At 37.3% G+C, this 21,354-nt stretch overlaps 1 protein-coding gene across 3 annotated transcripts in view; it reads left to right on the forward strand.

Moving 5' to 3' along the window:
• Positions 1-21,354, forward strand: part of blnk (B cell linker) — a 58,030-nt gene that overhangs the window by 18,713 nt on the left and 17,963 nt on the right. For 2 of the 3 annotated variants that reach the window (XM_041789591.1, XM_041789590.1), the window contains exons 3-9: positions 2,903-2,949; positions 8,618-8,683; positions 14,065-14,111; positions 16,755-16,801; positions 16,881-16,998; positions 17,281-17,384; positions 17,563-17,635. In XM_041789591.1, the coding sequence (XP_041645525.1) occupies positions 2,903-2,949; positions 8,618-8,683; positions 14,065-14,111; positions 16,755-16,801; positions 16,881-16,998; positions 17,281-17,384; positions 17,563-17,635 (502 nt within the window). Of the gene's footprint in view, positions 1-2,902; positions 2,950-8,108; positions 8,270-8,617; positions 8,684-14,064; positions 14,112-16,754; positions 16,802-16,880; positions 16,999-17,280; positions 17,385-17,562; positions 17,636-21,354 lie in introns of those variants that run through there. The other variant, XM_041789592.1, reaches the window with a different exon arrangement.

Consider the following 21,354-nt stretch of genomic DNA (forward strand, 5'->3'; position numbering starts at 1 on the left):
TCTTTCACACTTACCCTGTGTGTGTGCCCTTTTGTCACCACTTTTTCTGCCCCTATTTGCCCAAATATGCAATTTTTTGCCCCTTTTGACACATTTTTGCCACTGTTCGTTTACTTTCTGCAACATCTTCTTGCTGCTTTTTGACCTTATTTTAGCCCCTTTCAGCTATTTTTTCACATATTTGCCACTTGTGCTTTTTGTTCATTTTTCTTTTTGCAACTTTTGCCTTTTTTTTTTTTTTTTTGCCCCTTTCTGGATTTTTTCTTAGCACATTTATCCTATTTTTGCCCATTTTTGTCATTTTGCCTCTTTTGCCCATATATTTGCAATTTGTTTAGTCACATTCTTGTTGCTTTTTGTCCTTTTTAGCCACTTCTTTGCCACCTTTTACTAAATTTATGCAAAATCTTTTTTCCTATATCTTTTCTTTTCACTCACATTTGTCACTTTTTTGCCACTTGAAGCCCATTTTGACCACTTTATCACCAATTTTAGCGATGTATTGACCACTTTTTGCCCCCTTTTGCCACTCTTCACCTATTTCTGTAACTTATTTTTGCTTCTTTTCACCCATAGTTGTCCTTTTTGCCTATTTAAACCAATTTTTGCCTAGTTTTAGTCCCTTGTACAATAATTCCATTCTTTTCAGGTTGTCTAAGTTTCTTCTACTTCATTTTATTTTATGGCATCCTGCCTTTGTGCACATCATCATTGTCTCAAGTCTCACATTGCTTTTTTAATCACTTATAGAAAAAGTCATAGAAAAAGTCGTCTACCATCAACTACACAATTACCTCACCCGTAAAAATCTGTTTGATATCTACCAATCAGGATTCAGAGTCAATCTCAGCACAGAAACGGCACTGGTCAAGGTTATCAACGATTTAAAACTCAACAACGATTCAAACAAACTCTCCATTTTAGTCTTATTAGATTTAAGCTCCGCCTTTGATACAGTTGATCATAACATCCTACTCCATAGACTTGAAACTTCCATAGGCCTCTCAGATCCCTCATTCACTGGTTTAAATCATATTTACAGGAAAGAACATTCTCAGTTTCACTCGGCAATTTCACATCTGTAAATTATAGTCTGGACTGTGGGGTGCCACAAGGATCAGTTCTGGGTCCTCTGCTGTTCAGCCTTTACATGCTCCCACTTGGTTCACTTATTCAGAAACACAATGTCTCATACCATTCATATGCCGATGATACACAGCTTTATGTCTCACTCCCATAAATCCCATAAATCACTTGGTTAAACGCATCGATGAAATAAACCACTGGATGTCACAGAATTTTCTTCACGTTAACACAGATCAAACAAAAATCCTGCTAGTTGGTCCACAAAAACAGAGCCAAGAATTCATTTCGCTTTCATCTTCATTTCCTTTCAAGTACAGTGAGCACGTCAGAAATCTCTGAGTCCTCATTGATGCAGATTTAAACTTTCAACAACATATAACTGCCATCACCAAAACAGCCTTCTACCATTTAAAAAACATTTCCACACACACATTTCTGTCATGTCTCAGTGTGATTCGGGAAAACTGGTCCATGCATTCATATCCAACAGATTAGATTACTGTAACTCTCTCTATGCTGGACTTCCAAAAAAGACAATAAATCGCCTTTAACTCATCCAAAACGCTGCAGCCCGCATTCTAACAGGAACAAAGAAAACAGAACACATCACACCCATTCTGAAAAATCTTCACTGGCTTCCCGTCCAATACAGAATTGATTTTAAAGTGCTTCTTCTTGTTTATAAATCACTGAATGGTATGGCACCCCGGTACATTTCTGACATGCTCACTCACTATCACCCCACCAGGTCCCTCAGATCTTCGGGTATGGGCCCTCTAAATGTGCCTAAAGTAAAATACAAATCAGGTGAAGCTGCATTTAGCCACTATGGTGCTGTTCTATGCAATAAGCTGCCAGTTGGCCTGAGGTTGTTAGACACTTTAAGTTCATTTAAGAGCGGTCTGAAAACACTGCTTTTCTCTCATGCCTTTGACTGTAAGATAAAGTACAATATATTAGCATTTTGCCTGTGTACTCTATGTAGTACATATGACCTGCACTGTATGTGTGTGTGTGTGTGTGTGTGTGGGGGTGGGGGGGGGGGGGGGGGGGTGTGCGTGTGTTGAATTGAAGTTGAATTGAATTGAATTGAATTTAGTTCAGTGTGCCCATCCACATTGTTTACATCACCATTTAAAAGGTATTTCTGTTTCAAGGAAAAGGGTTTACATTTTGAAAATGCTATACTGTACTACACTCTAATAAATCAAATTAAATTTGTTGATTTGATAAGAGTGGCTATAATTAAGATTAAAAAATTTTTAAAAATGTCACAGCTTTACAATTGACCTTGAGTTTGCTGACTTACATGGGCCCCTTAGTTCGGCAGGGTCCCAGAAAGCTCTGCCTTTATCCCCCCTTATGGGCAGCCCTGCTACCACCCACCAGGAGTGTGTAGCAACAGATCAGCAGTACAGATTAAAAAGTTAAAATGTGATAATTTCATGTGAAAACAGGCTCATTTATATTATCAGGACAGTTGTAGTTCAGTTACAGATATCAACAACATTTAAGTTTCATCTGATGAAAATATGTTAAACTTGGAATCCCAGCATATATTGTTAATATCTGCAGTAGCTCTTGCTGTAGTGATCCTGAATGTGATGAGTGGTAAAGATAATGGATGGATGGACTACCACTTACTCATTAATAATTCAAAGGCCTTGTCTTTAGAAGACAACGTCAGCTTAAATCCCTGTTTTCAGTGAAAGTGACAGACGAATACACTCACCTCAGTTATAAAGAATCCCCCTTATCTGTGAGCTCATTTGTCTTTGTCGTTGTGTGTTTATGAGCTTCTCATCTGTTTTCACAGAACCTGTCTGAAAACGACATGAGCAAGTTCAGCCTCATCCACCAACCGTGAGTCACACTTTTATTTACTTTATACCTCAATCATACAAGTTTTCTGTCTCAGCTAATCTGATTACACAAACTCTGAGCAGATTTCTTGGTGTTTTAAAAGGACAGTGCTCTTTTTCTTCGTTTGTTTTCTGAACCCCCAGTGACAGTTCACAGTAGGGCCTGTATAAAAAAGCATAACAATTCCCATTAAAATGCTTCCCTTAAATAAAATGTTGAACCATATTTGTGTAAAGTGTGTGCTTGTGTTCACAGCTATGCATGTGGCTGACTAATGTGTGCGTGTAGATCTACAGCTGGATGATACGTGTTATTGTCAGTGTCTTTCTGCAGCTGCACATGTGTCGGCATGTTGTTGTTCTGAAGGAAGTTCCTGTTTTGTATCCCCATGTGTTTGCATGAATGTGTTTCTGTGTGTGAATTAGAGAGGGAAAGAGAGAGTGATATTGAACTGAACACAGCAAAATATGCAACATTCAGTAGTCAAATTGATCCTCTTTTCAAAAATCTTTTTCACTAGTTGGTTGGATAGTTGGTTTTTGCATGTTTGTAAGAAAAGACTTATGGACTTATAAGACTTAGAAGTGAAACTTATGAAATGTGAAAAACACAATAATTGAGACCATGCACTCTCATGCAATTTTAGGTGTACATCAAGCAAGAAAGGGAAAGAATTGCACTTTCAGTGTTGCAGCAATTAGTGTCTACAGTCTGTATGCTAACAGAGTTTTGTTAGAAGGAAAGGTAATACAACATAGTGCAAAACTTGCTCCCAAAATGTGCTTTGTGGTGCAGGCACCACATTCAGAATGTGTGTACATTAAAAAGAAATCCGTCAGTTTGAATATTAAATATCTCGTCTTGTGTCCTACTTCACTGAATATAGGTTGAAAATGATTTTTAAGACCATTTATTTTGTTATTTTGTTTACATTTTATGCAATGTCATAACTTTTACAGAACTGTAATTTCTATAAAGAAGAAGGGCAGTCTGAGACTCAGACGCTTGTGGATAAATGGGAATAAAAAAATCCCCTACCAATCAAACGCTTATCCAGGAAATTAAGAATTAATCAATTAATTACATTTAAAAGACACCATACCTGCTTTTATGTAAAACAACCATACTAATCAAACTGGCTCAGAAAATGTTTTAGTTTATTAGTGCAGAAATCTCACAGCTATATCTAAAAATGATCTACTACTTAACACTGTCAGATGGGTTTTGTCCCTCCTGGGCCTCCATACTTGCCTTACAGTGCTCCTGTGTTTATACAGTTGATCATAAACCTTATAAACCTGGTTTGGATGTTTCTGCTGTAAAATGTAGGGAATTCTCAGGTTTCTAACACAGTTTTGCAAAATTTTGTCAACTGAAGTCTTAAAAAAAATAAATCAACACACTGTATATAAACTGAACTACCTTAATGTACTCTCCACATAAAAGCTAACGGTTTCTCTTTGTTACACGAACCTCCAGAAATAATGTTGAATAAAGGCTGACTAATGGCTTTCTATCTTACCATGAATCATTGCTGCTTCCTTAAAAACTGTCTGTTAACACACTGTCAGAGGTTCCTTCTCATTTTCTGCTCTTTTTTTTCTCATGAAAGTAGACCACACCCACACAGTGAGCAGTAGCTCATCCCACCATATCTGATTATATTTAGAAAAAAAAAAACCTCAGAAGTACAACACGGTACTTTCCATGACACGTTATTGACCTTTTTTCAGTTTAAAAGAAGTAACATGAATCTAACATAAACTGACACAATGAGCTTGGAGGGGAAGGCTGCTCTTCAACAATGAGGATTCCCAGTAGCCTAGAGTGTTTAACCTTTATTTCCAAAAGTGTTGAAATAATATTAAAAAGCAGCACGACAGATCACTAACTTTTCAGTTTATCTGACTCACATTATAATTATTAGTATTATCTTGTGGATCAAATAAACTAGGGGTCATCTTTGCTGGTTGAGTAACTGAATTTAACTGAGGAAATTATCTGTTTTTAACTAAGAATAAACAACAGCTGACTGCATAAGTATTGATTCCCACACGTATCTTAAAGTCTATGGAAACCAACCTTTAAAACTGATTATGTTAGTCAAATCTCTGCGCTGATTCATCAGTCACACAGTCTGTGACACTCAAGCTGTAACTTCTGTGGTCAAAAATGAAACCAATGTGAAATCGCAAAACTCTGTAGTTCCTTGAGTGTCCACTAGAGGCTGGCTGCAGAAGCACCTGAGGCACAAACACACCTATGTTAAAGTGTTGATTTTTACAGCAAAACTTAACATAGCCTGGTCCAAAAGAGGGATTTTGGTCAGAATAATTTAAGTCTTTATAGGCATACACTTTAGAGCAGAAATAATCAATAATTATCTTTATAGCACCAGTTTTGGTTGAAATAAGGATACTGATTTATGATTTTCCAGGGTCATGATTGATTTAGCTGTTAGCCAGCCCAATGCAGCTTTTTATTAAGGAGGCTTAAGATCTGCCTCAACTCTACCTCCATGTGAGCAGGTTGATCTTAAGCATTGTTTCCCAATGTGTGGGCAGAAGCCTCCTGGTGGGCCCCAGAGAGACTGCAGGCAGGCCATGACAGGTCATTTTCAAGAAACAAAAAAGTCTCAGAACTGACAAACACAGCCAGAAAATTAGACTCTATGGACCCCAGTAAGGACCACTTTTTAGTGCCTTTAAAGTGGACAAAATGTTATAGAGTACATTTCTCATGCTTTTTAAGTGGAAACATTATGCTAAAGTGCATATTTAATGACATTTAAGTGGACAAAATTTGATAAAGTGCCCTTTTCATACCTTTTAAGTGGAATTTTATTTTAACCAAGTGCCTTTTTTAGTTTCTTTTTGTGGAAAATTTTGATAATTTGCCTTTTTTTAAGCAGACAAAATTTGATAAAGCGCAATTTTTAGTTCAGTTTAGGTTGACAAAATTCAATAAAATGCATTTTTAGTGCCTTCTTATTGGACAATATTTGACAAAGTGCCTTTTTCATACCTTATAAGTGAACATTTTTTGACAAAGTGCCCCTTTTAGTTTTTATTTCACAAAAAATGCCTCATTTTAATTTGTTTTAATTTGTTTTAGTGTAAGTTTTAGGTTTTTGGGGGTTCATGTCAGGGCTGAGTGAAAATCATACATTTTTACAAACATATTCAAAAAGGCTACTTTTCACATATCATTTTATTTATCTCAAGATGATGTTTGAATTCAACTCCAGACATAAAACCACCACTTTGTGATGTCATAACCAATCAAATCAGGCAATTTTACACTCCCCAGACTTGGGTGTAGGTGCCAGTCAGTATGGTTGTGTCAAAGACTAAAACTAAGGATATTTTGTCTCTATTTGTATTTTATTTTAGTTAGTTTTATAAACCCACTATACAGTTATAGTTAGTTTGGATTTTTGAATTTTAGTTTTAGTTATTTAGTTAGTTTTACTATAATGACCTTGGTCTTGTCACAGTTGTTCGAGGGGTTTGGTGGGCCCCAGAAAGTTTCCAGGTTTCAAAGTGAGCTGTAGCACGTACTTTGAGTGGAAAAGGCTGCTCTAAACTTAGTTTGAAACAGCTACTTCAATATGTAGATTGTACTTAAAAGTGTCCTTCAGTAACCACATGGCTGACCTCACTCAGGTTTCATCCACTATCTTCTACAGTCTGTGGTTGCACCACATGACATTAGTGTCTCAGCGCATGACCAAGCCGCTCAATAGCAAAAAGTTTGTACTGCACTCAGCCATGCATTTTCCCAGAGCTCACAGAGCAACGGTCTCTCATACTAAAGAGAAGCAAATGCACACATGGAATTTACAGCATGAGAAAGAGGGTCAAAGGATGCCCAAAGCACAGATCTTTGCACTCAAGCAGGAAACATGTGATCATGAAGTAACTTAAAACATGCTGAATGTTTTTAATCTGCATTTTTATTGTGCATTACACATTTACGTTTCTAACTCTATCATATTTGTACCATTTTATTTTTATCATTATTTTATACTAATGATTTGCATTTCTCATAAACCCATATTTAATCACAACAGCAAATAAATAACATATCAGTATGAAAGCAGCAACACATCTCAAAAAAGTAAGGACAGGGCAATGTTTACAATTGTGTGGCATCCCCTCTTATTTCAACAATAGTCTGTAAACGTCTTGGAAGGGAGGAGACCAGTTTCTGGAGTTTGCAGATAAAATTACATCTTTATCTGCATAAATTTACAACTACATTTTTGGATTGTTTTTTTTTTTTTTAACTTTAATCTTTAAAAAAAAAACTTATATGTATAAAAGGGCCACTTATTTATTTATTTATTTTTTAATTTATGACATTAATCAGACAAAAGTTTGAGTTTAGTCTCATAACTGAATAAGTTATTCTTGTGCCTGGCTTTCATCTCATAACTGTTGGCCTTTGTAAAATAATGATTTAAATTAATAATTATTTGCATTATGAGCAACTTAATCTCTTAAAGTTAAAACTTTATTATCATAGATTCACAATGTCTCTTTTGAAAAATCTTTAGTCACAAAAAATGTACAATGTGTTTATTATAATTTACAACTTTAATATCCTAAAATCGGGAGTTTAATCTTGTTATATACTGAACTGATGTCAAAAATGTACGATTTCATTTGCCTTAACTAAGGACTTCAATCTTCTATAATTAGGATTTGAATCCAGTGGTGTTAAAACGTTTTTGCCCAAGGCACACCTAAGATCAAATAAAAACTTAAGACATATTTATATCCATTAAAATTGCTTCCGTTGCATGTTTCGGTATCTTTATTTGTTACGAGTTGTAGCAATAATAGAAATGTATAAATTCCCACAGCATACTTGGACATGCCTTAAGGCACACCATTTAGCAACCAGTTCTACAACTTCTAAAGCTTGGTGTAACACTTTGCAGATGATTTGACGATATCCAAGGCTGTGTGGCTGGGTGAAATAAAAAGCCTCCTCCTGAGTGCTCAGTTATCCGTGTTGAAAATGAAGGGGGAATTGAAGTGATGTGATGTAAGTTATTTGTTAGAGCATGCTCACTGAAATCTGTTTTTGAGGGAGTGGAAAAGGGAAGTGATTTTTTTATAGCTGAACTCCCTCCCCTGTGACAAAGACATGATTTGTAGACTTGTAGTCAAAGTTCTTTGTCATTAATATTTCTGTGAACGACCACACAGCACAGACTCCAGAGGAATGAAGTTAAAAACAGAGAAACTATTGGATTAAACATGAATATGGAAACATTAGGGAGACTGGCTGCTCCTGCTACAGCCAAGATTAGGTAAGACGTTCTATCTGATTGTTGTTTCCAACTGGACAATGGTATACGGACATTTTTACCACTACGCTGTGATGCCTTAATGTCTATATTTTTTGTTATAGTCTGTTGCTTTTAACCAACCAAAACCACAGCTTCTTACTTTTTCTAACTGCCAAAACGTTTCATAATATCCAACATCTTATCAAAGCAGCAACAATATGTGACTGTAGATAAATCTATTCATGTATAAATAGATTGCTCCTTGTATATACTACATGAAAAGTAAGAAGTTAACCTTTTCAGAAAAGTAATGAAAGCCTGATTGATTTTTAGGACATACTTCTGATTGAGCATTTCTGTGTTTTGCAGGCAGCTTCAGAAAATTGTACAAGACATCAAGAAAAATGACGGCAGTTTGCTGAACAAACTACGAAGGTCAGTGCTGTAAATAATGCTGGACTTATTTCTAAAAATAAAACATGTTTTTTTGTCAGGTAGTGAGAAGGCTGTGAGTCTAAAGCTCTCTGTGGTGTCAAACATGCATCAGTGGCGAACGTCAATTCCTCTTTCACAACTGTTGGAGTAAGAGACAGAGCCACGAACCAAAAATAACAAACAGATGGCATGGCACCTCTCTCACTTTCCTTTCCTAAATTGAGTCTGCTTAAGAATTGATACTAGAATGACACATTTATCCAAACACATACTGTATTTGCATGTTAAGATTTGCTTTTTATAAGGCTTTTAACCAGGAGTGGTTTTAGTAATTCACAGGGCTCAAGACTAGAATAAAGTCCTTCTCAATAGATAGTAGCAATCATAGCCAGGTTATAACAATTTTGAAGCATATTTTTGGGCGTTACAATGCAGTTGTAAATGCCCATTAAGTTTAAGGTCACAAAGGGAACCCTACATTTTGATATATAACAGCCTTATTTGCTTAACATAAGTGTCATATATTTTTACGTTGACCAACAACCCACTAGATTTCTACATTTTTAGAACAGAATCCACGTGTAGGCTGACATTGTTTTGCAATGCACTCTGGGTAGTGATGTCAAATGGTTGCGCTGTTCTTCCCACATCTTTCTGTTGAATTTATCTTGACCAAGACTGCAGTGACTTCTTCCTTTTTGTCCTCTTCTCTAAAACTATACCCAGGTTTAAAAGGTTTAAGGATGACACTTCTAAGGAAGAACAGCACAACCATTTGACATCACTACCCAGAGTGCATTGCAAAACAACGGCAGCCTACACGTGGATTTTGTTCCAAAAATGTAGAAATCTAGTGGGTTTTTGGTCAGCATAAAAATATTTAAGATACTTAATATATGACATGTAAAATGCAGAAATTAAGTCTCGTTTTTACAACATACATGTAAAAGACATTGCTGTCAGTGGTGGAGGTCACCATTATAGGCAAAGGTCGGCTACTGCCTGAGGAAAACATTTTCAACCCTTTCTCTTGAACCAGCCATATTCTGACAGTTTGAATTTTCAAGTAACACACTCATTAAAAGTGCGAAATGTTAAGTAAACCTTGTCATGTTAAAGACTATCAGAAAGAGGAACATCTAAAGACTCTTACAAAGTCCAGCAGTAACAGCTCACAGACACACTGCAGATACAGCTCCTTTAGCGTGAGGGAAAACCAGAAAAAGAAATAAAATCACTGCTGCCTGCCTTCTCTGTCAAAGAAGTCAGAAAATCAGTACGACCCTGTTAATCCTGGGATCCAGATGAAGGTAAGGGTCCAATAAACCGAACTAACAGCTTCACTTAGTTCCAAAACTACACAAACTTGAAGAATCATGAATAAAAGACACTACAAAAACAGTTCTTCGACGTGACATTCTGTTTGTCAGCGGTGTATTTAAGAAAGTCCACCTTTTCTGTGTGTCACAAACTCTTTAAAAACAACATAAACACCAACATGATCCTGTGGCTGAGCATTGCTGGACACTTTTAAGTTAAGCACTAAGAGGTCTTAGTTGGTAAATCATGACTAAAAAGAAAAAAAGAGTTAAAAAATGAAACTACGATTCTTTTTCTCTGAGTAAGTAGTCATTTTTTTACTGAAATAAACATGCAAACGTATCATTTATGTTGCTCGTTTGTTTACAGGATGTCCATTTAGAGTCTACAAATGGACACAAATCCGGCTGAATTTCTGTACTAAAATGGTCATTTTTAGTTTGCATTGCATGAAATTTTAACTAGAATATGATCAGGCATGTGGCAATGGATCCGTTATATTTCTTAAGTAAAATATCAGAACCATGACTATGTAACATTTAACATTGTTAAAAACAAAATAGTGAAAGCACTAGAAGATTGCTAAAAGAAATTACAGATCATTTATATTAGACTATAAGGTCAAAAGAAATACAGAAAATTACATTTTTATAGGTTGTATAGTGAGAGCATTTTTAAAATACAGCCCCAGTCATCATTGCTGTGTGAATACTGAATAAAATAAAAAGTTACAAGTAGATCTTACTTTGATAGATACTAATTTAAAAAGGGGAGAACAGTGGATGTGGAGGGCCGCTATGCCTGTGTTTGCCTTGGATCTCAGTATTACCAAGTCTGCAACTGATTGTTGTTAGTCTAATAAAGTCACCATGTTTTTACATGCAGGGTTCCTTTAAAGGCCCAGTTCCTTCCTCAAGCTGAGTGTTTCTACATGATTTTACAAATAAAAGCAGGTCTTGGAAGTCCAATGCATTTAGTGTTGAAATAATTTGTGTGTAAAAAAATAAATAAATAAAGTTCAAATTGTAAAACCAAAACCTTTCTATCCCCCATCCACAAAGTGCAGCAGGTTTTCAGAGATGGACTGTTTTACAAAGCAAGATCACATTAGTGACTTAAACCTGATTTTGAAAAAAAGAAAAGTAACACCTCTGCACTTACGCCATACCACAAAAATGTTCAATTAGACATTTCAATCCCACTTTGATCTTCATTAAACCTGAGAAAGATCAAAACATTGTCTAAAATGTTTAATTAGGCAATATTCTAATCCCACTTTGATCTTTATCAGATCTGACAAATGTTTGGATCACACTTTGATCTTGATGAAATCTGATGAAGATCAGTGTGTTTTATTAGACAGTGTTAGGATCACACTTTGATCTTCATCAAATCGGATGAAGATCAAAGTGTGATCTAAATGTTTACAATTTTTTTGTGTGTGTGGCATGGAGTAAGTGTGCAGGCACTACTTTTCTTTTAGATGATTTTCAAAAAGCCTTGCACCGGAGCTATTTGCATAAATCCCCTCTCTCTATATCCTGATTTTGATCACAGTAAAATATTTTTTAAAATAAACAATTTTATACTCTCTCCCATCTTTCATTCAAACAAGTTTTGTTTGAAAACATAAAGGCCTGTGTCACAATGGCCTAGGGGTTCCTCCATGAATAAAGGCATAAAAAGCCCAGCAAGTATATTTTTTAAAGATAATAATAATAACTCAAAGCCTGTCTGCTATTGATGCTTATCCTAAATAAAGGCGAGATGACTTAATAGACTTCAGAGCACAGTTCAGTCTCCAGAAAGTTCTTAATCAAAAACAATAACAGCACCTTTTTTAAAGTGCAGACTCCATGCATTGTATGTACTAAAGAATAAACCACTGTTTTTGATTAATGGTTGGATTTCACATAAGGAGGCAAAAAAAGCTGTTTAAACTGCTATGTCCTTCTGTTTTGTGCAGTGAGTTACTTGCAAAGCATTGTAGGCTGAATGGTAGTGCAGGGCTGAGTAATGTGTTTCTAACTGACTTGGGGGTGTCTCGTGGGGAAATACCATACTGGGGTTATGGGAATGAGGATGGAGTTGCACATTAAGGGGGGAGAATAATCATTGCCTATCACAAGCAGCTAATCATACTGTAAAAGAGATAAAACAACAGAAGGGCAGCCTCCAGTGATAGTTCCCCTTTCACTGTGTAGGAGTCTTCAACATAACATCCAGTGTTTGGCAATAGTAGACATGTTGTGTCTTGTCTCTAGCTGCCATGAAAGGACACATCACATTACATCTATAAACATTATAAATGTTATCTGGCTTTGAAACTGCTAGAAATATTTGAGATAATGTATTAGGGCTGGGTATTGTTAAGAACCTCATGATTCAATTCGATTTCGATTCTTTAGGTTGCGATTCGATATTGATTCAATGCAATATTGATTTAAATGCTTCAATGTTGATTCGGTAAGAAGTAGAAATACACAAATAACCTGTTGCCAATTTTTTTATAATTATTTTCATGCCCATGTGAACATATTTGGTAAGTCAACTCACATTTTTGAGCAATAAAACATCTGAAAATAAAAATTTGCACAATAATAACTTACTTGTGCATAAGGAGTACAAAAGTAAAAAAACAGACAGTTCTGTATAAACACTGAAAAAGTAAAGTGTATGTACACTTAAATTATATTTCTGCCCTCTTGGAAATTGTGAAAAACCTCACATAACATGGTTATGGTTAGTTGTTGTTTGGTCGAGTGTGGCCTTCGTCCATACAATGCCAATCACACGCACAGCGACCCCCACTGGCCAGGAGGTGAATCGATTCAGAGGATTTGCTGAATCGATATTGAATTGGGGGAAGGAAGTATTGTGATGCATCGATTAATCAATATTTGTACCCACCCCTAAAATGTATGCACTAAAGCTGTCAAATTTGTGATACTTCAATAGTGCCAAGAGTACTATAAAAAACTGGTTTTGGTCATGTTTTTAAGCCAAATCTGCAGAGAGTGGAGAGAGAATGCACAAAGGTGGGGCGATCAAATGAGGGTGGGTCTGTGGTTACAATCAAAGAGGTTATATGGAGTTAAAGCACATTTTCTTAGAAACATGTCAACACCTCTGCACAAATGTGCAGGAAGGTTCAGAACTATGTTTGATGCTGACGATTTTCTGTGTTGCTCCACCTCTAGACGCAGACTACACCTGTGACCGTTTTCTTTACTGGCTGGCAAATATTCTTCATTAAGTCTCTTAAGTGTCTCAGTAAGATGCAAGCAGCAATGATAGTGTCTGTCACAAAAAGACAGTGTATGATAAAAACATAGATGTCTCCTGGTCCCTAAAAGTTTTCTCTTTGTCCAGACCTACAGGCTGTTCATTGTGAGCTTCACATGATTACGCAAACACACAGAGCCATAAAACGTCCATAAAAAGAGCCAGAAAAATGAAGGAAAGAAAAAAACTATTACAGACAGACAGAGAGCAGAATCACTGCATACACCTCCAAAGATTATCAATGACAAAGAGGAAATATTTTGTTTGCGGTAGACATTATTTCTAGGGTTATCTGATTCGTTTTGTCTTTTCACTCTATAAGCAGTGTCTAATTTGAGTATGTGTCCAGTTACTGTCAGTGGAAATCAGAAATAACTAAATTCACCAGTTTTGGGTGCCAAGGTGGTCTTCTTTTGTTGCCATGGCATTGAACACATAGCTTATCAATCTTGTTTGAATTTTACCAATATCATTTTAAGGAAAAATTCTGCTATCGTGAAAACTCAGGACAGTACTCAACTAAACTTATCAACATTTGCTTCGTCATATTCATCATTAATGTTGACATTTAGTGTGTGTTGCAGTAGTGAGTGATAACCTACTGTCCATTCAAGTCAATGAAATCCTGGGCTTTTAAATGATTGATGGTAAATGTAGTATGTTGTGCTCTATTTGCATGTAGTGAATGTTAATCAAAGAAACTAAACAAGAAATAAAAATCATCTTTCAGTCTTTCACTGCAGCTGCTGATGACTTTATCTCTCTGTTTATGACAGACTTAAGAATAAACCAGTCCCAAAAGTCCCTGAGAGAGACTACAGAGGTAAGAACTGTCTCATTATCAAATACTCATCTGCATAAATCCTAAACCACTGACACATTTGATGTAAAGTGGAGTGGAAGCAAAATTTTGATGTTCTGAGAGAGCTCACATCTCTGTTCAAGCCTGTGAAATACAATATACTATCCATGCTGACTGTTAAGACTGTAAGAACATGAGTGATTCTCACTGTGAGTCAGCCAAATTGAGCACATTTCCTCCATGGTGGCACCCCTCAGAATAAAATTCGCTCTTTGGCAGTCACATTAAGAGACTAGGAATATTTGGAGGAACTTGATGTGTTTTTACTGCACAGACCAGAGCTGTAAATGAAGCACAGGGGAGTTTTTTCAAGCCAAAGGTCCAACAACATAAAGTACTTTTAAAAATCCATAACATTTCAAGGGAGGTTTTTGTAGGGTTGATCTTTTCTGACATCCTGAAACACTTAGTTTATTTAATCACTCTAAAGACAACGGATGCTAAAAATTCAGAAGAAAAAAAATGTATTTGCTAAAATACATTTTTGATTAGCAATCATAAGATTGAAGCCAACATTGACATTCAGCCATCCCCTATACATTTGAATATCAACTGAGTAATTGCCTTATACTTGGATAAATATCATGGATTTTTGACTCCACATCTTTGTCCAAAAAAGATAACTTCAGTGAAAGTCGAACCCCTTCCTCCTCCCTGTAAAAACCAGTGCCTTATACCAGGGATGCACCAGTTACGCATTTAACCAGATCAATGAGTACAGGTACTAAGATATAAGTGCTCACCAGTATCTGTTACTAGTATGAGCACTTAATATTACCATAACTGTTTTTAAATCATTCTGAAAGTTTGTTTTAATTTTCATAGATGTTCTTCATCCATCCTCTTGAGAATTTATCAATGCATAGTTTTCATTCTCCTCTATTTTTATCAACAAACTGTAGACATATACTATATGGACCAAAGTTTACCTGAAAATGGACTGTAAAGGCATTGTATTCAAAAACATGTGCTATAATATGGAGCTGGGCAGCCTCCACTCTTCTTGGAAGTCTCTTACAATATTTTGGAGAGTTAATAATGGAATTTGTGCCCATTCATTCTGTAGAGCATTTATGAGGTCAGGTACTGATGTTGGGTTAGAGGGCCTGGCTCACAATCTCCATTCCAGTTCATCCCAAAGGTGCTCAATTAGGTTGAGGCCAGGACTCAACTCATCAAAGCGTGTCTGTATAGTCCTTGCTTTGTGCACTGGGGTATAGTCATGTTGGAATAAAAAAGGGCCTTCCCCAAACTGCTGCTACAGAGTTGGAAGCATAGCATTGTCCAAAATGTCTTGGTATGCTGAAGCACTAAGATTGGCCTTTCCTGGAAATAAGGGGCCTAGTCCAAACCCTGAAAAAACAGCCCCGTACCATTATCCCTCCTCCACCAAACTCCACAGTTGGTTCAATGCAGTCAGACAACGTTCTCCAGGCATCTGTCAAACCCAGACGTTCCCATCTGACTGCCAAACAGAGAAGTAGATTTTGTCACTCCATGGAAACCCATTCCATGAAGTTCCCACTGCACAGTTTTTGTGCTTACACTAATGGCAGTGGAAGGTCAGGACACTTCAGCCAAGGAATCAGCAGAGTGTTGGTAACTTTTACACACAAATGCACCTTAGCAGTCATTAACCTCGCTCTGTGATTTTATGTGGTCTTCCGCTTTACGGCTGAGTTGCTGTTGTTCCTTCTTCCACTTTCTAATGATATCACTAACAGCTGACTGTGGAAGATCCAGCAGGGATGAAATTTCTCAGACTATCCTAATGCAAAGGTGGCATCCATCACAGTACCATGCTTGAAGTCACTGAGCTCTTCAGAGTGACCCATTTTGTATCACAAGTTTTTGTAGAGACTGCATGGATAGGTGTTTGATTTGATCTTAAACACCTGTGGCAACAGGTCTGACTGAAACACCTGAATTCAAGAATTAACAGGTGTGGCCAAATGCTTTTGTCCATATAGTGTAGCTCCAACTTTAACTACATACTCACACAATAAAAGGGTATTATAATGCCTTAAGTGCCTTGATACAGAGTACAGTTTCTGCTATGTTTTAAAAGTACAAGTTCTCAGGCTTGGTATCAACATCGATACCCAATACTGGTATTGTATCTGTGCATCTTTATCTTATACTTTTTTCCAGACTGCTTCATGTTTGGGCTTTTTTTTTTTGTACAGTGTCTTTGAGTTCTTGAAAAGTGCTCTTTAAATAAAATGTATTATTATTATTAAAAGAGTATGTAGTTTACCCCATAGGTAGATATACAAAAACATGTCCTAGTTGTCAAGGTAAAGTCATAAGCACTAAAATGGTACTTATGGTAACAGAGGCATGCTTTGTTTGAGCAGCGACATTTTTTGAAGTTGCATCATGCAGACTGATTATTTCACTTGTAGGGAAAATATGTAACTCAAAGAGGTGAGGAGATTTTGCTTCACAAGTTCCTCTTTGCCTAATTTAGAAACTGATACTCTGACACCTGCATGTCCTGGGTGTTTTTTCTTTGAAAACTCAAACTTTAAAAATTTTCCTTAACCGTCTCACACTAATTTTTCCATCTTCGTATTAAGTGGCTGAAAATTTCTGTGTTTGCAGCTGACGATGGCTGGGATTGTGACGATCTGCCGTCCGAACCTGATTATGTAAGTGGCAAAAAAGTGAACCAGAAGTCATTAGAACTAAAAAGGGCTTTGAAACATTTAATATGAATGTTGTTCCCAGGATAATGACATGTATTTGGATCCTCGAGAGGACCACGATCAAAGCTATGAGCCTCCTCCCAGCCTCAGAGAGTTACCCACAACCTCGTCTGTTTCCTTCCCAAGGGGGGAGTATATCGGTATGAAGACTCACACATCTGCTATTCAAACTAATTTAGTATGGCTGCTTTTTCCTGTCATTTATAATCCTAATACTGGAGTTCAAAATGAACAGATTTCCTTTTCAGCCACAGTTTCTATTTCTTGAACAGCTTCTCCTTTGCTGTCCTCTCTCTTCCTGTTGAAGTTGCATTACTTCATTTCTTCCATTCAGTACTCTGAGGTGAAGTCACACAGGCATTTAGAGTGCTGCTTCATGCAAATACTGATGTCCTGTTTCTGCTTCTGCTTCTCTTTTCCAGACAGCTGCCGTAACCGACCTGAGCGGCCGCTCAGGAAGCTCCCCCACCCAGGCAAAGCCTCCAAACCACTGCTACCTGAACCCTCACCTGTGGGGAGCGATGAAGTAAAGTAACATAACTTCATGTAGTATATAAACCCCGCCATACTGTAGGACTCTGTGCTGCCACATGATACTGACAAATATTGAGGCTTAAAGGATTTCATCACTTCCTTAATATTGGTAAATACTTCCTGAAGAGCTGATGAAGACACTTTAACATGTGTTGTTTGTTGTCTTGTAGGATGAATATGTCACTCCAGACACCAGTGGTGATGAGAATAACTACGTAGAACCTGAAGACAATCAACAATCAAGTAAGATGCAAAGTCAGCAAAAGACCAGTATCATTGTTGAGTAGTAAAGCCAAGTTAATAATACTTTAGCATTTGTGTATACATTTCTTGATCTGTGAAATTACAAAAAAACAAAATAAAATACAGAAAAAAAATCTAGAAATGCTGTCTTATCATGATAAGGCCACCAGAGCATGTACTGACTCCATAATAAAATCCTTCACACAGTGTAAGCAGAACTTAGACCTGGTGGTTGTATGTCTCCACACGGTGAACAATTGCCTGATGGTGAATGTAGTGGTTGGTCAAGAAAGTATAGCTCCTAAGCTGCTACAATATGGTACAAGGTCACTAAGACCTCACACTATGTAAGATCACAGTGACCTTTGACATCCATAATCTCGTCAGTTCACCCTCAAGTCCATGTGAAGATTTGTGCCAAATTTGGCAGAAACCCCTTAATGCATTCTTGAAATACTGTGTTTACGAGACTTGAGGTCATAAGAAATCCCTTAAATAGAGCCTGTCTGACAAACTGAAGCAGGCTTAGAGATCTAAAAAAAGCGACCATCATCATGGCGCCATCTAAAGAATTTCAAGAACAAAACCAGAAACAAAGTCATCGACATCTACCAGTCTGGAAAGGGTTACACAGACATTTACAAGGCTTTGCGACTCCAGTGAACCACACTGAGAACCGTTATCCACAAATGGAGAAAATTTGGAAACAGTGGCTTGCCTACCAAAACTACTCCAAGAGCGCATCAGCAACTCATCCAGGAGGTCACAAAAGAACCCAAAACAACATCTCAAGACCTGCAGGCCTCACTTCACTCAGTTACGGTCAGTGTTCATGATTCACCAATCAGAAAGAGACTGAGAAAAAATGGCATCCATGGGAGAGTTCCAAGGCCAAAACACAAGAACACAAAGGTGCGTCTCACATTTGCTCAAAAACATCATGATGATCCACAAGACTTTTGGGAAAATATTCTGTGGACTGACAAGACAAAAGTTGAACCTTTTTTGAAGGTGTGCATCCCGTTACATCTGGCATAAAACTAACACAGCCTAAAGAAGAATGATCCAAAACACACCAGCAAGTCCACCTCTGAATGGCTGAAAAAAACAAAACTAGCTTTTGGGGTGGCCTATTCAAAGCCTGGAATTATGTCTGATTGAGATGTTGTGACATGACCTTAAACAGGCTGTTCATGCTTGAAACCCCTCCACTGTGGCTGAATGAAAATTATTCTACAAAGAGGAGTGGGACAATATTCTCCTTAGTGATGTGAAAGACTTATTGCCAGTTTTCACAGAAGCTTGCTAGCAGCTGTTGCCAACAAGACTGGTACAACCAGTTATTAAGCTACGGGAAGAGTTGGTTTTTCACATAGTGCCAGGTAGACTTACATTGCTCTTTCCCCTATCAAATTAAATCACAATTTAGAAACTGGATTTTGTATTTACTCAGGTTATCTTTGTGGAAAAAAAAATGTTCAATGATCTGAAACATTTAAATGTGACAAATGTGCAAAAACAAAAGAAATCAGGAAGTAGGCAAATACTTTTTCTGAGCACATAAAGTTAAGCAGTCATCAGTATTAGCTAATGTTATTGACACACATCCAGCATCACTGTGTAAACACATTTACATGTGACTGTAAGAGCCAAGGATCGAACACATGACCTTACAGTTGCAAGGCAGCTGACTCCGTCTACTGAGCCACAATCTCCTGAGAAAAGCTGATGGTAGTTTAGTTCTTGTCAGGTCTTTACAGACGGGGTCCGTTATTTTCAGATGCGTTTTTTTTTTTTTCGGATCCACAACATATCACACACTCAGACCTTGCACACTGGCCCGATGCATTTTTATTGGCCTTCACTGTGAAAATTCGTAGAATGCAGCAAATAATTTCATACTGCGAGCCTGTGGCTCTGTCACTCCTTTAAAATCCCGCTGGATCCATCCTGACAGAGAGCTTCACACAGCACACGCTCATGTATCATAGCGCTGATCCAAGTTGGAGAAATGAAGAGCAACTTTATAATTCAATCTCTGTTATGACCTGTGAGTAGGTTACAACTTATGCCTTTTCTGTCATAGTTTCATGGCTGATATTCACATAATACACGGGCAAACTACGGAGTTTGCAGCGAGGTTTCTGTGCGAGAGAGTGAGAGAGAGTAGGGGTTGGGCGGGGGTGAGAGAGCATAAGAGAATGAAGTTACAGGCGCTGATCTGAACCATCAATCACCTATCTATCTGTTATATTTCCATGGTTTATATCCACATAATAAATTAGCAATCTTTGTTATCTGAAGTGAGGTTTCAGTGCGGGGGCTGGCGGGTGTGAGTAAGCGAGGAGGATGCAGCGGGCCCTGATTTGAATCATCAGTCACCCATGACTGGAACTGATGCGAAATTTTGCATTAAACCAAGACTGCTCCAAAGAAATACATGGGGGACGAAAATTTTGGCGTCACTGTGCACACTTGATTAAAACATGAGCTCGATTTTATTTTTAACATGCGAAAAATGAACGACGAAATAATTGGACCCAGTGTGCAAAGGCCTTCAAATATGGGCGTAATAGTGTAGCTAACAATTACAGTATATCACTTGTAAAAACTTGTTTAGGATGCCAGGTGACTGATTGACTAAGGAGATAATTAATGATCTGAGACCATCAGAACATTTTGTATGGGCTTTATTGAAGACATCAATATATAAACAGCATGTAACCCCAGGTGAAGACTTCTTATAGCATGAGTTACATCAACAGCTCAGGTTTCACCCCTCTCCCAGAATACTTCTGCTCTACATTTAAAGGTTACCAGATAGTATTTCTCTTAAGACCAGAATCCTTTGGAGAAACCACTGGACACTGGCCCAACCTGAACTCCATTCAACAGACATTTTGAAAGTTGTCTTCTCCTACAATTAAGGAGAGACCTGACAAAGCTTTGCTATATACTTTATACAAATCTGCATCTTAATGTGACTACAGCAAATTTAATTTCCATTAATTACAAGTAAATCACAAGAAATCATTTTATTTATGAGACCAGTTCCCCTGAAGAAAACTAGAGTGAAGTCTCTGTGCAACTTAATATTCGCTGTTAAGCTTAAACTCATGAGAAACAGATGAATGAGCATTCTTTTGGGGTTTGTAATGAGCCAAAAAACATTGGTACTTATTTCTAGACATATCTGTAGGGTGTATTTAATTTTGTCTTTGATATGAGAGCTCATACAGATGATATCTAAACTGAAGCCTCTGGGTAAGTCGTATTAACAGCTGAACTGGGACTTAGGTGAACCTGACGAAAAAGGATACTCTAGGGAATATATAATCTGGCATGCCAGATGGATATGTTTCACACATCCTTATGGTAAACCACTAATAGACGGCGTTTGGGAAAGCGCAGAGCCTTTGAAAAAACCTCTGAGGGTGATTGGATGAACGTTCTGTGTGTCATATCTTTACAGGCCAATCAGAGCAACAAAACATGTGACATAGCCTCTACTGAGGTGCACCCCTACCGAAGGATTTAACTCCATACAGAACTGCACAACGCGAACCATAGTGACAGACATGTCAGCACACGACTTTTGTCGTTTATGAAAATGAAACAACTCACTGCTGTTCTTTGTTCTTCTTTTAACAAAGAAATGTTGTCAAGCTCTGATAAAACTGGCGCTTTAGCAGCATCCATTCTGATGTCTTCCGCTGTAA

The sequence above is a fragment of the Cheilinus undulatus genome, linkage group 6, assembly GCF_018320785.1.
Source record: "Cheilinus undulatus linkage group 6, ASM1832078v1, whole genome shotgun sequence".
Taxonomy (NCBI): domain Eukaryota; kingdom Metazoa; phylum Chordata; class Actinopteri; order Labriformes; family Labridae; genus Cheilinus; species Cheilinus undulatus.